The sequence below is a fragment of the Artemia franciscana genome, chromosome 10, assembly GCF_032884065.1.
Source record: "Artemia franciscana chromosome 10, ASM3288406v1, whole genome shotgun sequence".
In the NCBI taxonomy this organism is placed as follows: Eukaryota; Metazoa; Arthropoda; class Branchiopoda; order Anostraca; family Artemiidae; genus Artemia; species Artemia franciscana.
In genome coordinates, this window is record NC_088872.1 from 36,987,241 (window position 1) to 37,004,415 (window position 17,175).

Genomic DNA, 17,175 nt, shown 5'->3' on the forward strand with positions numbered 1-17,175 from the left:
ACAGAATTATCGGTCACATAAACTGCCTGATGATATTTCCCATATATTTTCCCGTAGGATTATATAAAAGTAGCGCTTTACAGATAACTTTGACCATTATCGGATTTTCTTATTTTAGAAACATAAAACACTTTAGGACATTTTTTTTATTAAGAAGGAAAATCAAGGATATTAGGATGTTTTTATGCGGATTAACTTCGCTTAATTTGCTGCAACTCCTATGGAATTAGCAACATTGTCTGTATGCTATCCAATAATAATAATCTTGGTTTGAAAAATTAGAAATATCTATTACATATATATATATATATATATATATATATATATATATATATATATATATATATATATATATATAGCCCTAGTGTTGGGTTGTTGCCCCTGAATTATTTGTCTTTATTGTTTTTATTGTATGTATCATTATTGTTTTTATTGTATATATATACATATATATATATATGTGCTAAACCGAGATACAGTTGCAGGAAAAGATATAGATGAAAATGAAAAAGTTTGTGATACCTTGGATGTGAAGGAAGATTTGTTTAGTGAGGAAGAATTAGCGACAGTACTAGAAGGATTAAAAAATAATAAGGCCCCAGGTGCTGATAGTATGATTAATGAGTTCCTTAAATATGGTGGCTCTGAGGTTAGGAATAAGCTACTGAAGATTATGAACATGATTTTTGAAAAAGGGGAAGTACCCAATGATTTTAGGAAAACCTTAATTAAACCACTGTATAAGAAAGGTGACAAGAGTGAATGTCGGAATTATCGAGGCATTAGTCTGGTCTCTGTAGGTAGCAAATTACTGAGTAATATGATACTTTTTAGACTGAGACATGCTGTAGACAAAGTTTTAAGGGAAGAACAATGCGGTTTTAGAAAAGGTAGAGGATGTGTCGACCATGTTTTCACTCTTAGGTTAATAATTGAGAAGTCCCTTCGTTGTCAAACACCTTTGGTCCTTAGTTTTATCGATTATGAGCAAGCTTTCGATTCTGTTGATAGAACAGCGTTAACAAAGGTCTTATCGTTATATGGTATACCAGAAAAATACATTAAAGTGATTTGCGCTATATACGAGAATAATACTGCTGCGGTTAAGGTAGGAAATGAGGTTAGCAACTGGTTTTGTATTAAATCAGGAGTTAAGCAGGGTTGTGTTCTATCCCCCTTTATATGGATCATTTTGATGGACTTCGTCTTAAGGAGCACAGGAAAGGCAATTGGAGACCATGGAATCAAATGGGGAGGAAGAACGCTCCTGGACTTAGATTATGCTGATGATTTAAGCATATTAGATGAAAGTGTGAGCAAAATGAATGAATTTTTAGAGGTTTTACGAGTTCAGGGTGCTAAAATAGGCTTGAAAATTAATGTTAAGAAGACTAAGTCACTAAGGTTAGGAATAAGTGAAGATGAACAGGTGACCTTAGGTAACGAAAAGATTGATCAGGTTGGGAGCTTCAGTTACCTTGGTAGTATTATTAGTAAAGATGGTGGGAGCAGTGAAGATGTTAAAAGTAGAATAGCTAAAGCTCAGGGTGTTTTTTCACAGTTAAAAAAAGTTTGGAATAATAGAAAGATAAGCCTACAAACCAAGATTAGAATATTGGAAGCTACAGTGATGACAGTGGTCAAATATGGCTCTGAAGCATGGACACTACGAAAAGCAGATGAAAATTTACTAGATGTTTTCCAGAGAAATTGCCTACGGATTGTTCTGGGTACCCGGCTGACTGACCGTATTTCAAACAGTAGGTTGTACGAAAAGTGTGGTTCAATCCCGCTTTCTGGGGCTATAATGAAAGAAAGGTTGAGATGGCTAGGCCACGTTCTACGGATGAAGGATGACAGATTACCGAAGATTGTCCTTTTTGGCCAACCGTCTGGGGCTACACGGAAAGCAGGTCGTCCTTGTCTGGGTTGGGAGGATGTCATAAATAAGGATTTAAAGGAAATGGGAACTTCCTGGGAGGGTGTAAAGAGGGAGGCTTTAAATAGATTAGGTTGGAGGAGGAGCGTGCGTAGCTGTGTTGGCCTCAGGCGGCTTGGTGCTGCAGTGAGTTATTAGTAGTAGTAGTAGTAGTATATATATATATATATATATATATATATATATATATATATATATATATATATATATATATATATATATATATATATATATATATATAGCCCTTGTGTTGGGTTGTTGCCCCTGAATTATTTGTCTTTATTGTTTTTATTGTATATATATATATATATATATATATATATATATATATATATATATATATATATATATACATATATATATATATATATATATATATATATATATATATATATATATATATATATATATATATATATATGTATATATATATATATATATATATATATATATATATATATGTAAATGTATATATATATATTTATATATATATATATATATATATATATATATATATATATATATATATATATATATATATATATATATATATATATATATATATATATATATATGTAATATATATAAATAAGTTGTCTGTGTGTGTGTGTGTGTCGAGTGACGTCATTTTTGTGTGTCGACTGACGTTATGTTTGTCGACTGATGAAATTACAGACCGGGACATCGGGACACAAATGGCGACCGGGACACCGGGACATAGGGAATATAAATGACGACCGGGACACTCAAAGAGAAAGCGACCGGGACACAAGAAATGTTCGATTAGCAATCACCATCAACAAAGCATCGGGACACAAATGACGACCGGGACATAGGGAGTATAAATGATGACCAGGACATAAGTAAAAAAACAAAAAAACTAAAAAAAAGGTAAAAACTACCAAAAAAAAACTAAAAAAAACAAACTAAAAACTAATAAAAAAACTAAAAAAGCTAAAAAAAATAAAAAAAAACTAAAAAAGAAAAAAAATAAAAACAGGGAAAAAACTAAAAAATAAAGGAGAAAAACAAAACTAAAAAAATGAAAATAAAAAAAAACTAAAAAGGTAAAAACTACAAAAAAAAACTAAAAAGAAAAAAGAAAAAACTAAAAAAAAAACAAAAAAAATAAAAACCAAACACTGGGACACCAATGACGACCGGGACACAGGGAATATAAATGACGACCGGGACACAACTACAGCGGGGGCGCCGGGGGGCACAGAGGGATATATAAATGACGACGGGGACACAGGGAATGTTCGATTAGCAATCACCATCAACAAAGCTCAAGGGCAATCATTAGAATCATGAGGTATAACTAAAACAAATAAAAAAAAGGTAAAAAACTAAAAACTAAAAAAAAAGACCAATTCAAAAACGAATGTATATACAGACCGGGACACCGGGACACAAATGACGACCGGGACACCGGGACACAAGGAATATAAATGACGACCGGGACACTCAAAGAGAAATTACAGACTGGGACACCGGGACACAAATGACGACCGGGACACAGGGAATATAAATGACGACCGGGACACAGGTACACAACTACAACGGGGACGCCGGGGGCACAGGGGGATATATAAATGACGACGGCGACACAGGGAATGGTCGATTAGCAATCAACATCAACAAAGCTCAAGGGCAATCATTAGAATCACAGGGACACAACTACGATGGCGCGTAACTAATATGGCGCGTAACGCGATGCGCCACCCCAACAGCTAGTATATATATGTATAGGTTTCATTTTATTTCAAGAGGTTTTTCTCAGGGAACCTTTATATTCCAAATAAATGTGTTCATATTAGGATTCGAATGGGATTCCTCCCCAATGGAACTCCTCAACAGAAACCTGCGTCGTTTTGAAATCATTCCCTATGATGTAAGATGCACCTGCTAGCTGTCGTGGGAATGATGGGAAAGGGATGTAGTAGAATGACAGGATAGGGATGATGTAGAATGGCGGAATAGGGATGTTGTAGTTAAAGAATCAGTGTTTTTTGACATATGCATATTAATAAATTTGGTGAGGCATATAGGGAATAGGTACAGATTTTCTGTATGAAAGTTATATGGTTTAAGGGGATATCCGTCTTTTAGATCGGAATTTTCTAGTTAAGGAATTTTTTTTTCTTCAAATTGGAGATAAGAGGGGGTAATTTCCCCCTAGGTTTAGGTAATTCCTAGATTTTGCCTACTTTATATTCCTTCATTCAAAAAGGTTAATAAGTACGGACCCTTAAGTAAAACATTGTCGGAAAGAAAATTGGATTCTATGTTGAAAATCGTTTTGAAAAAAACACACGCTCTTTCAAAATCAAAACATCCATGGATACACTTGTACATTCCCGGACAGAACCACGAAAATCAAATCAACCATCTCCTTATTCATTAGAGATAGCGGGACGAGCTTAAAAGACGTTTAAAGTTTCAGAAATGCTGATGTGAGTTCAGGTCACGAACTGGTATTCACGACACCAAAATTGAAAATAAAGTCAAATAATCAACGCACATAATCAGAGGTGTTCATATAAACAAGTTAATCAACAAGAGGATCCAATCTTTGTTTGGTATAAAACTGTCCCATAAATTCGAAGCCTTCGAAGACCTCTCAGAAGATGTAGAGGAGCCCTGAGAGACACAAAAACTATACAGATACGGCTGGAGATACCTTCATGTTTAGAAAAAAAAGTTAAGCAATATTGGATATCCACAAAGACCTGAGACATTATTGCAAATCGCGCGAAACTGAAGCCAAACTCTCTTGTAGAAAAGGGTTAATTAATGCCGACCAAGAGCTTGACTTACGGAGAAGCTAATAAAAAAGTAAAGGAAAGTGACAGGCCCAACAGACGGCAATATTTTAATGAAAAGGCAAGGAAAGCCGAAGAAGCAGCAAGCCACAGAGACAGACGAACAGTGTATCGCCTTACCAAAGAGATGGTAGGCAAGTAATGCTTAAACGTAAACTTAGTAAAGAATGAAGGAGGGTGGCTCCTGGCAGACGTGAAAGAACAATAGGAATGATTGACTAGTTATTTGAATATGTTACTAAATCACTCCACACCTGTTATTCTCCCTTATATACTAGCCAAAGGTACTTTCAATCTTAGCATAAGTGACGATAAGCCGTCAGCCTATGAGATTCTCCCAGATGCTACAAAACTGAAAAAGTGCGAAGTCTCCCGGGACAGACTGCATTTCAGGAGAAATGATCAAGTCTAACCCGAGACGAACCCTGGCAATCTGGATATGGCTCCTCATTCCCTTAGCAGACTGATAGTTTCTCTAAAGAATAAAAAAAAAGGAATTTTACAGAAACAAAAACAGGAACTCTTTCAGAAAGGAGATGCAAGAGAGTGCGGCGACTACAGAGGCATCCATATTCGCTCAATTCCAGCAAAGCTTTTCTCGACCATATTATTAGGAAAACTCCAAACTGCCTTTGATCCCATCTTGTGTGAAGAACAACAAATTCAAACTATACTCACAGAAGCTGAACCTCTGACTGTTCCAAAGTAATGTTTTGTCTGTTCTTAGTTACTTCATGAAATGCCTAAGGCTAACCGAGGAAAAGCAGAAAGTCTTACCACGTCTGAAAATAACTGCCTTCAATGAGTCCTAAGGATTAGTTGAACAAGTCATGTCATCAACATTGGGATCCGTGCATACACATGCCGACCCGACATCAATCCCGTAGCCTTACCTTGTCATCAACTCCCTTGGTGATTGCCTTGGACATGTACTCTGCATCCCATACCATAGACTTACCAAAATATTCCCCCGCGGGTCAACCCAAGGACACCGACATGAGGAAGGTCAAAGAACACGCTCTTTAGAACGTAAGAACTTGACACAAGAGCCCTTCAGATGAGTCTCATCCGAGAGTGGGAGACATCCACGCAGCACCTCATTGGATGAAATATTGAATGCTACTTACTACTCACTTATACCCTGTGCATTTTGGAGGCAGTAGAGGAACTAAGGTCTAAGGTTGGGAAGCCATCAGTGGCCTTAACTTCAACCGTTACTATTTTCTTTCACTCAGTTCGGGAACTTTTTTTTTAATTCAATTTTTGGGATGGCCAGTTGGGATTAGTTCAAATTTGTTTTAATGCTAACCATATTTGTTAACATTATCAATTAGCATGAGTGGTGTTTTCAACATTTTTAACTATTGTTTACAAAAGCATACATGCAGGAAATCTTTGAATTTTAGTTAAGGAGTTTGAATCAAATATTACACATTCAGTAGGTTGTATTTATCATTCAGTTATAGCGAAAACTTTCACTGGGTAGACTTACATTGAAAAATGATAACACTTTTACTTCGCACCTACTACTTCGGATCTTGCAAAATATTCAACTGATTCATCATAAAAGGCTGTTCTGTTTGGCAAATGATAATATTTTAACTTAAAACTAGCCCGTATTTGAAAATTTTAATCAAGCTGAGAGATTATCAGAGCCTAAAAAACAGAAGAAAATCCAATGAAATTTAAACATTAAACGGAATTGAGCAATGCAGTCTTTCAAATCATAATATATCGATGAGGAGATACGGAAGGTGTCCCATACGGATATACGAAATTGAAAACATACCTTGCAATTTCTTTGAAGTGAAATTTCCTTGAAACACCATTATGGTGCAAACTCCTTTTCTTCCAATCATATGTTTTCCAGGCAGGCTCCTAAAATTTATTACAAATTTCTAAATATATAATTTTTAATACAAGAAAAGAGCATGTCAAAGATGAATGAAATAAAAGGAGATAATATGAGCCAGACAATCACCAAACTTATTCACTCAAAAAAAAGGAAGAAAGAAAGAAAAAAATTAAGGTAGCCAACGTGGTCGACACGTATCACAGTCATTTTGAAAATATAATCTCCCAGTATCGCTGTTTTGAACCAAAGTGCATACACATGTATGGTAGTAAAACTGTATCATCCATCCCAAACTGGAACCAGCGGCAGTAGCGAATTCTGGTTCATTTTGGAATTCTGTTTTATTTATTCTTATTTATCATGGAAAGTAAACATACTTTTCCAACTTTTCTCTTCTAGTTCTTTATTGTTGTCAATGGGTGTCAGGTTTCAGTTAGAATGGAAGCATAGCTTTTCCTAAATATAGGCTACTAATTTTGACAGTTGTACAAATCAACATATTTTTTTTGCTTTCCTATTAAACTTCTTTTTATTTTGCATAAGGTTCAGATAGGATGAAAGCGTGGTATTTCACACACATACTGAACTCTGAGAATAGGATCCGGTGGTTGCTCATTACTAAGCTTATAATAAGCATGCATATGCACATTTAAGCAGAAGATACAATATCTACATGGAATCACTTTATTTAATAGGCTGAATTGCTCCACAAGTGTTAGTTTTGTCTTTTGACGTTATTTCATTCAGAATATTTGCAGCTAATTATATAGTAGGGTAAACACTCATTTTGAGATAAAACCTACATAGGGTTGTCAACTACTATCCAAAACTTTTTTATTTTACATTTCAGAATAAAGTACATCATCCAGGTGAATAAAGGCTTAAGACAGTGTTAAGAGATTATGTTTCAGCTGATTTTATTTTTTACTCGATACTATAAACAAAAGTTAGCTAATCTCATGGATTTGTTGTAATTTTTGGGCTGATTTCTCATGAAAATTTGGCTTATAATGCCAAATAAAATCAATATTTAAAAGAAGTAAATATTTACAGATAGTCTAAGGTCATATTTTCCTCATTAGGAGGTAAAAGAGCGGCTAATGAGACAAATTTGCCCCAACACTTTCTTTAGGAACTAGATTTTTTTAAATTGACTTTGTTTGGAACTATGAGCCAAATCAGCGAAGTTCACCCAAAAAATATAACAAGAAAAAAATAAGAGTAAATCAAAAAAATTAGTAAGGAGACTAACGAAGAATGAACATTGCTTGCTTTAATAATGTTCTACCAATAATCACGATGAATAGATGTTCAATATTTTAAAGCTTTTATTAGCTTCGTCTGTTTGGGATAAATGTTTAAAAGAATCAGTTCGTAGTGACGAATTGTATGTACAGTGTTACGCGTGCAAATAGTAAACAAAACTAAAAAAAAATGGAAGTTTACAAACACCATATACATCAAAATAAACTCCATTTTGTGAGGATTCCAAATACGAAAAATTTTAATGGTACTAGTCAAACTTTATTGAACACAACACATTTTCACAATGTAAGGAAAGGGGGGGAGGGCTTTCATTCGTTTCCGGATTTCGTTCGTCAACCTGAAAGTGTGCCGCAACTTACAAAACAGAAAATTGTCAATGTTAAATTTTCGAAAGAAGAATTGTAAATAATGACGAAGACCACACTGCCTTTCCATCACAAACACCAAAAACAAGAAGAACAATAGGGAAGATTTTAAGACAGTGGGAAACAAATTAGAATGAATATTTCGGCCCTGTGTCCAAGGGCTGTCCTCAGCAATACAAATAAGAAAAAACAACTTACAAGAGGATAAAATCAACTAAACTAAAATGAACAGTTTTTCAAAACAGTCCCAGCATCCTTACCTCAGCGAAGTTCAACCAGGACTGATAAATAAATTGTTATGAAACGAGGCAATTCATTGAAATGAAAGAAAATGATTTAAAACAGGTTTTTAATGCCAGCCTAGCTTTTTTCGCTGCTGATCTTATAGGTCAATTTGTGACAGGTTCTGTGTTAATATCTATTGGTTTTTTATAATATTTCGTATGGTCATTTTTAATTAAATTTGTGTCTAGAGCATTCAGTGAATAATCTTAAATCCCTATTTAAGGAAATGTTGTTATTAATCTTAAGTCTGATTTCAATTGCTTCTCGAACTACTTGCTTTATGTCTAGGTCGTTGCTAATAATGGCGGAGTCTTCAAAAAGTGTTTTGTGGCTAGGATCTTCGAAAACATGGCTGCTTAAAGCAGAATCAAAAGAAACAGAAGTAATATTAGAATTCAGAGCTTTGTTGATATCATCTTTATGTTGTTGTAGGTGCTTCTCGAAATTCTGGTGGGTTCTCCCTAAATAGAATTTGCCACAGTCGCATGGTATTTGATAGACACCTCTTTGGCGAGTAACTGGAGTCTTATCTTTGAGTCTAGGAGTCTAGATGTTCTAATTATTCGTAACTTAGATGAACTCAATTTTACTATTTACAGAAAGCCAACACAAAACAATAGGTATTTACATTTTGAATCAAAACATACACCCCCCCAAGTTAAAAGAGGTGTCGTAATATCTCTCGTCGATCGTGCCCTAAACATTTGTTCTGATTCCTACATCACAGCTGAACCAGACTTTATCAGGGACATGCTTTTGGAAATTGGTATCTTTTTTTATTTATTAATAATACAATTAATCGTAGATTGAAAAGACACTATCCCAATAAGCCCCAACACATAATTTACCTCCATATGATCCCAAAAATCACTAGAAATCTTAAAAAAGTATGCACCCAAAATTATCTGTATGTTGTATTTACCAATAATTTGGCCAATAATTTTACCGATTTTACCAATAATTTCGCCAAAGAAGTGTCTATCAAATACCATGCGACTGTGGCAAATTCTATTTAGGGAGAACCCACCAGAATTTCGAGAAGCACCTACAAAAAAATAAAGATGATATCACTAAAGCTCTGAATACTAATATTACTTCTGTTTCTTTTGATTCTGCTTTAAGCAGCCATGTTTTCGAAAATCCTAGCCACAAAATACTTTTTGAAGGATCCGCCATTATTAGCAATGATCTAGGCATAAAGCAAGTAGTCCGAGAAGCAATTGAAATCAGACTTAAGATTAATAATAATTTTTCCTTAAATAGGAATTCAGGAGAATATTTACTGAATGCTCTATACACATATTTAATTAAAAATTACCTTACGAAATATTGTAAAAAACCAACAGATATTAACACAAAAACCTGTCACAAATAGACCTATAAGATCAGCAGCGAAAAAAAAGCTAGGCTGGCATTAAAAACGTGTTTTTAAATCATTTTCTTTCATTTCAATGAATTGCCTCGTTTCATAACAATTTGCTTATCAGTCCTTTGTTGAACCTCACTGAGGTAAGGATGCTGGGACTGTTTTGAAAAACTGTTCATTTTGGTTTTATTGATTTTATCCTCTTGTAAGTTGTGTTTTCTTATTTGTATTGCTGAGGACGACCCTTGGACATAGGGCCGAAATATTCCTTCTAATTTGTTTCCCACTGTCATAAAAAATTCCCTATTGTTCTTCTTGTTTTTGGTGTTTGTAAAGAAGAATTGATTTTCATTTTATTCGTTATCCTTTGATTTATATTTGTTTTTTTTTTGTATTTTTGCGTTCTCTCTATTTTAGTTTACTGTTTTGTAGTTTTTCCCCCTACTTTTTTTCTGCATTATTATTGTTGTTAGCCTTTTTGGCAACGATATCCAACCAGCCACTTTCCAAGCATTTTATTCTGCTATACTGTTACTTGCTGTCTCATTGATTTTTCTTTCTGCTAAAAAAAAAGTGTTTTGAATTGGATTTGCTTGAATAAATGTGATCTCAAATAAAAAAAAAAGTCTTTTCAACTGAAAGTAAGGAACAACTTTAAAACTTAAAACGAACAGAAATTATTCAGAATACGATAAAAATTGCTCCCTCCTCATTACTTTGTTCTTCATGATAAAGTCTTTTTAAACTTTAAAAAAAATTTTATTCTAATTAAACGGCCCTTGTGTTTCAGGAATCCTTCTTAAAGAATTATAACAAAAAGTCAAACTTTATCGAAAAGAACAAGTTATTGAGGACGGTCCAGCCCAATCCCTTACATAGATTAATCTCTGTTCATTTTAAGTTTTAATGGTGCTCCTTAATTTCAGTTGAAAAAAAAACTTGTTAGTTTTTTTTAATTTCTGATTATTTTTCAAACAAACTGGGAAATCCGGCTCCTCTACATGAGAAATTCCTTCCCTGTACAAAGTTCTGTGAAATATCCTTTCCCCCAGAAAATTTCCCCTATACAATTTCATTGTTACCGAAATCCCCCCGGCCAATTTCTTGCAGACGATCCGCCTGGAAAAGTTTCCTTAGCATATTTTAATTTGAAAAATACTTTCATTTCTGATCATTTTTCAAACCAAGCCAGAAATACCCCCTTCTGAGGTACAACTTTCCCAAAAGTCCCCTCAACCCCAGTGGAAAGCTGTTCCCGCGGAAAGTAACGTGGAACAATCCTCCCCCAATGGAAAAATTATCGAGACAATTCCAACCACCTGAAAATTCACTTGGAGCATCCCCACATGTAAAAGTGAGTCAGCAAAGAAAAAGTGAGACAAATAAAAATAATTTCGTCTAGGAATTTCGGGAAATCCACCCATATATAAATTCGCCTAGAAAGTTCATTTCCCAAAAACTTCTCTCCCCTCCCCCCAAAAACAAACATATCAGTATGCTTCCCGGTAAGAATTACTATACGTAAACAATGGGCAATTTTTGAAACTTACAGACCTTTCCCCAAGGGCTATGGGGGTTCATGCTACTCTCAAAGGCATAGTTATTACACCATCCCACTATGCTGATCAAAACAGCCATCTTAAAACTTTTATCTGTTTCGAGGGAAAATGAGTATATTTGCCTTCAATCTTTATAGGTAACTGAAAACACAACTTATTTTTGTACTTGTGTATGTGATGAATGTCTAAAATAGCTAGTGCTGTGGATAAAAAAGAGTTGAATGTTAAATTTAGTTGTCCCTCTAACTGGGCGTCCATTCCTCTATTCCTATCTTTTGATACCCAGTGTACATAATATGACTTGCTCTACAACTCCCCTCTCATTACAGAACTATTTTGAGTGAGAAATAAAAGATTGCATTTACATTTTAACTTGCACAGAGCTGAAAGGGATGGAAGCATCGCTAGAAACAAGATCTGTCCAATAGTAACGCTCCCTTGAAATCATAAGTAATTTTAAAGTGTGCAGATCGTTGAATATAAGCTTATGTAGACAAGTAAAGTCCAAATTATAGCTTATACTTAAAGACCGCTGAAATGAATATTCTGGCAAAACGGACAATTAAGTGGTTAGAAAAAACTGTTTTTGCATTGTAAATTCGTGCATCAAGTCGATATATCACCTGTGCTGCAATGATTCGAACATACAGGTGACGTAAATTGGTTTCAACTTTCTAAAAATAGCTATAGACTAATAAGAATTTTGAAAACAGATAAAAACAAAGAATCCCAAATGACGAAAACCGCAACTTTTAATAAGAGATTTTTTTTTGTTTATACAGATGTATTTTTTTACCTGCAACTCAATTATATTTTTCTTTTTCCGGTTACCTTTTAACGACTGCACGGGTCAAATTTTATATAAATAGTCCTTAGGTTTCGCCATATTCATCATTTATGGCAATAGTAACAAAACACACCAGGGAAAAAACATACGCGTTCCGCCATAGCAAAAACTAAACTCTATAAGTCCAATAGTGGCTTCGGGTACTCAAGTCTCTCAAGAAGAAGAAAAAAAAAACCCACACCCTCTAGAGGCTTTCAGATTGACTTTAAAGATTATTTTGTTTACCAGCTTAATTGACTTATGCCCCCACCCCCCACTACACTAATTATGGCGCTAGCATTAAGATATTCATTCTGTCTTTCGGTTCGGCCGCGGATCCCTAAACCTTACTACTTTTGAGACGGTTGTTGCGCTGTTAGGTTTTGGTTCTTATAAGAAACATTCTTAAGCATCACATATCTGATGTCCAGTTGAGCCCTAAATTGGACAATTTTCCTGTCTATGCTCTAAAAACCACCTGAAGACTCAGTGCATATAAGGTTTCCCTTATTCTTACATCTGTACGTCACTGAATTTCAAGGCAGCAAATTACAGCCAAAAGTGTCCATTTGGCAACCCGTTTCAATTTCTTTCAGTTTGTTAAGTTAGTCGGTCCAGTAAATAAATATTTCCAAAGATAATCAAACAAATGCATCATGGAATCTCTCAGGAGACCTAGTCAAATGGACTGGAACAATAAGACAAGTCACAAACTTTGCCTTGTACGAGTCTTTCCTAATAAAAAATTCATATGTTATTAGTCCACTGTCATTTTAGGAAACTTCCTGAAAACTTTGGCAGCACATAGATCGTTTGAACAAGTTATAGCTATATAATGAGCAAACAAACGATCAGTTTGCACGAAGTTGACAAGTTAGAAAATTAAGGTGAGAAGGGCTACACTGATACGAAGCACTGTTGGTTAATTTGAAAACGGATCAGGTCAATTTTAATGTTGAAATTATTTGAGATTGACAATAGTCCAATTCGTTTTTCCTATAAGTAGCAAGAAAGATACAAAATATTATTATCGTTGCGTACACTGCTAATTTGTTAAAAAAAATATCTCAAGTAGCCTTTAAGATGAATCTCCCTTCTAAACTAACTACAGTCACAATAAAGTTGATTCTTCATTCTTATCTCAATGGCTTAATTAAACAGACATTTATAGATGCTTTTAATATCCAAGTTTCATTAGTTTTTGGCTGAATACCTTAGAATTTTAACATTCTTTCATCCATTTCCTTACTTGGCTCACCATTTTCTTTGACGACTAGGTGAAAAAATTGCAAATACATCAAGTTTCTTAAGCACCTCTTGTGGTGAGCCCGTAACGAATATCTCATTAATGCTTATTCTGTGACTTGATGTATGAATTGCCTTTTCTTATCAAACCATCTGGAGAACATGATTTATAGAACTTCACATAGCTTACAGTTTAACGACGTTTTATCCTATCTTTTCTCTTTATGGGTCCCTTAGTTAATTTTGCTAATTACGACTTAATATTTTATTTCCGTGAGAAGTTCGTTATTATTAGTGTTCAAGCGTGGCATGATAACACACTTAACTGTGCGTTTGTTCTTCCTGTTGTGCTGTATTGTTTTTCTTAAAAGTAAGTCCTACAGCACATCTTACAGTACTGAAGAAAATTAAACAAGAAGAACTAAAAACGCAATGAATGGAAAGAAAGACAGATAAGAAAATGAGACCCTGACAAACTTTCTCTAAATGTTTTAAAGCCATCTTACGGTAAAAATGGAATGAAAAACAAAATAAAAAGAGCCAAAAATGATGAATGAGCTACTCTCTATTCAGCCTCGTAGCTGCAAGTTTTTAGTTTCAAAACCATGCAACTATATTATATAAAAATGGAATGAAAAACAAAATAAAAAGAGCCAAAAATTATGAATGAGCTACTCTCTATTCAGCCTCGTAGCTCCAAGTTTTTAGTTTCAAAACCATGCAGCTATATTATATAAAAATGGAATGAAAAACAAAATAAAAAGAGCCAAAAATTATGAATGAGCTACTCTCTATTCAGCCTCGTAGCTCCAAGTTTTTAGTTTCAAAACCATGCAGCTATATTATATAAAAATGGAATGAAAAACAAAATAAAAAGAGCCAAAAATTATGAATGAGCTACTCTCTATTCAGCCTCGTAGCTCCAAGTTTTTAGTTTCAAAACCATGCAGCTATATTATATAAAAATGGAATGAAAAACAAAATAAAAAGAGCCAAAAATGATGAATGAGCTACTCTCTATTCAGCCTCGTAGCTGCAAGTTTTTAGTTTCAAAACCATGCAGCTATATTATCTGTCGACAAAAATGTTGTTTCAACAAACTCTATTTCAAAAATTATGTATGTAGTCGCCACCGTCAGGTGAGCGACAAAAAAAATCAAAATGAATTTTGAAATGCTTCATTACAAGGGTGCATTAAAACCAGGCAAAACTTATATCACAAAATCTTTTAAAGCATTTGAGTGTTATGGGCAGATAAGACAAATTTCTGATTCTGCATGAACTCTACTAGTACATAATTTGCATTTTACCGAAAACAAAATACTTTTGAATTTTTTACTTTTTTTTACAATTTCTTATGCTCTAACAAATAAAACTATTGAAACATTAAGGAATAAATTATAGTATATGTAATTTAAACTGACAATCCGCGGTCATTCTTTTTTCAGTAAAGTGCAAATTATGTTTTGGTCTTAAGAAGGCATGAGGGTTGTCAGCAAAACTCATGTTAATTTTTGCTCGTTTCCAGTTTGACTTGATTGTTTATTGTAATTTCTTTTTGTTTTGAGTTTTGATGGTGATTGGTGGTAGTTTTACGATTTGAAGGTTATTTGACTTTATTTCTGATCATTTTTGGCTTAGTGGAACTCTCTACTTTTCTATGAAAATCTCTGTTTATAGAAAAAGTTTTTAAAATCAATATTAGTAAGTCTTAGGGTCAAACTTTCTTTTTATTCCCCAGAATTGTCATATATCTATTTGAGAAATGTTTTAGTAACTAAAAGAATTTTGGAATTCCTCTTTATCAAGCACACGCGTTACAAAGTAATCCCTAAACATTAAGTTAAACTCCTTGGACCGAATAAACTGAGAAATTAAAGCTTTAACTCGTTACCACAGCCAACGTTTTTCCTTTAAGATAATAAAGCAACCTCGTATGATTACTAAAATTATTGCTTTTACAAGTACTGATAAATGATCGCAGTAACAAGGCGCAAAAACCAATGCAATTGCACGCACTCCCCCTTCATCCCAATTTGTTAAGACCATCGCTCTTTACTCTTCCTCATAAAGTTCCAACTTGTTTTAAATCCTTTCTATTAAGTCCTTCTCTTTCCTTTCAAGGACATTTTGCTTTTTGTTCACCCCCAGATGGACCGTCAAAAAAAAATAATTGTCTTCAGTTTATGCGCCTTCTGTAAAACATAACACATGAATCAAAACCTTTACATCACCATAGCTATAGACTGTAAATTTGAGCCACATTTTTTTTTACACCAAACTGTATGATTACATTGTCATTCAAACATATTTTAAAAATTCAGAAGTGCCATACTTCACCAAATTAAAATATGGATGCTCAATCTCATGTTAAATTTTTTACTTACAAGCTACCAAGGACAAATCCAAACTTACCTGATAGTCATACATTGGTTTCAACGTGTAATTCAAAAATTCTTGGTGGAAGACAGGGCATAAGGAGCCTGAGGTGGGAGGTATTAACCATACCCAATCTCCAGGACAGCCGCCTCTGATTCTTGTTTCATTTTCGTGATGTTTCATGAACGACTCGGTGGCTGTGTGATGATCAACAATTGTTACTCCACATCTCTTAAAAGAAAAGTAGAAAAAACAAATCTACCATATATTCGACTGCTATATATATATATGTATATATATATATATATATATATATATATATATATATATATATATATATATATATATATATATATATATATATATATATATATATATATATATATATATATATATATATATATATATATATATATATATATATATATATCATGAAAAGAGAAATCACCAATGCAACAGCACAAACACAAAAAAAAGAAAAAAAAAGAAAAAAAAGGGAGACAGAAGGAGAAAAGGAAGACTGTTTTCCTAAATTAGTGATTAATATAGACCAGCACTTGAATGAGGCCTTAACCCTACTCATCCATACAATCACATAGGTCAAACAGCATAGCCAAACACAATCAACCATAAAGAAAAATCCATGGACAGGCAGTCATGTCGTCAATAAGTATAAGTCGTCATTTACCAAACAATAGAAAAGATAATGAAGACAAATAATTCAGAGGCAACAACCCAACACAAGGGCTCATCAGGAGAATACACTGGCCTATAGGGTTTTGCAACTTTAAATTCTCTACCCAGCCAAGTGCTGTGGCTACCACAGAATATCCATGGCATCCCCGTGTCAGGTATCACCCCCAAAATACATGCCTATGAAAAAAAAACAGCAAATATAAAACAACCAAGTAACACCAAAACAAGCTTATCCTGTTAATATATCCCTCTTTTTAGCAACAATAGGTAAACTAAATATGATAAAATTTCCCAAATCACAAATATTAACACATTGCAAAAAAAAATTTTAATGAATTAAACAATTATAGAATTCATCTTTACCATTTGGCTATTTAAAAAAAAATCCGCTCTATTAGAAACACAATTCAAGATAAATGGCGCTGCATCATCAATTGTCGAACCTCCGAAATTAGTTGAAAGTTTCTTTAAGTATTTCCAGATAATTCTTTTTATATTTATTTAAAAGTTCGTTATAATGAAAACTAAATTTTTTAAATTGCCAAGTTAATTTATTTGCAGAAAAACCT

At 33.8% G+C, this 17,175-nt stretch overlaps 1 protein-coding gene across 1 annotated transcript in view; it reads right to left on the bottom strand.

Moving 5' to 3' along the window:
- Positions 1-17,175, bottom strand: part of LOC136032155 (nitric oxide synthase-like protein) — a gene marked incomplete in the record, with an annotated part of 293,001 nt that overhangs the window by 102,753 nt on the left and 173,073 nt on the right. Inside the window, 2 exon segments of the mRNA XM_065712338.1 lie at positions 6,554-6,642; positions 15,947-16,141. Of these exon segments, the coding sequence (XP_065568410.1) occupies positions 6,554-6,642; positions 15,947-16,141 (284 nt within the window).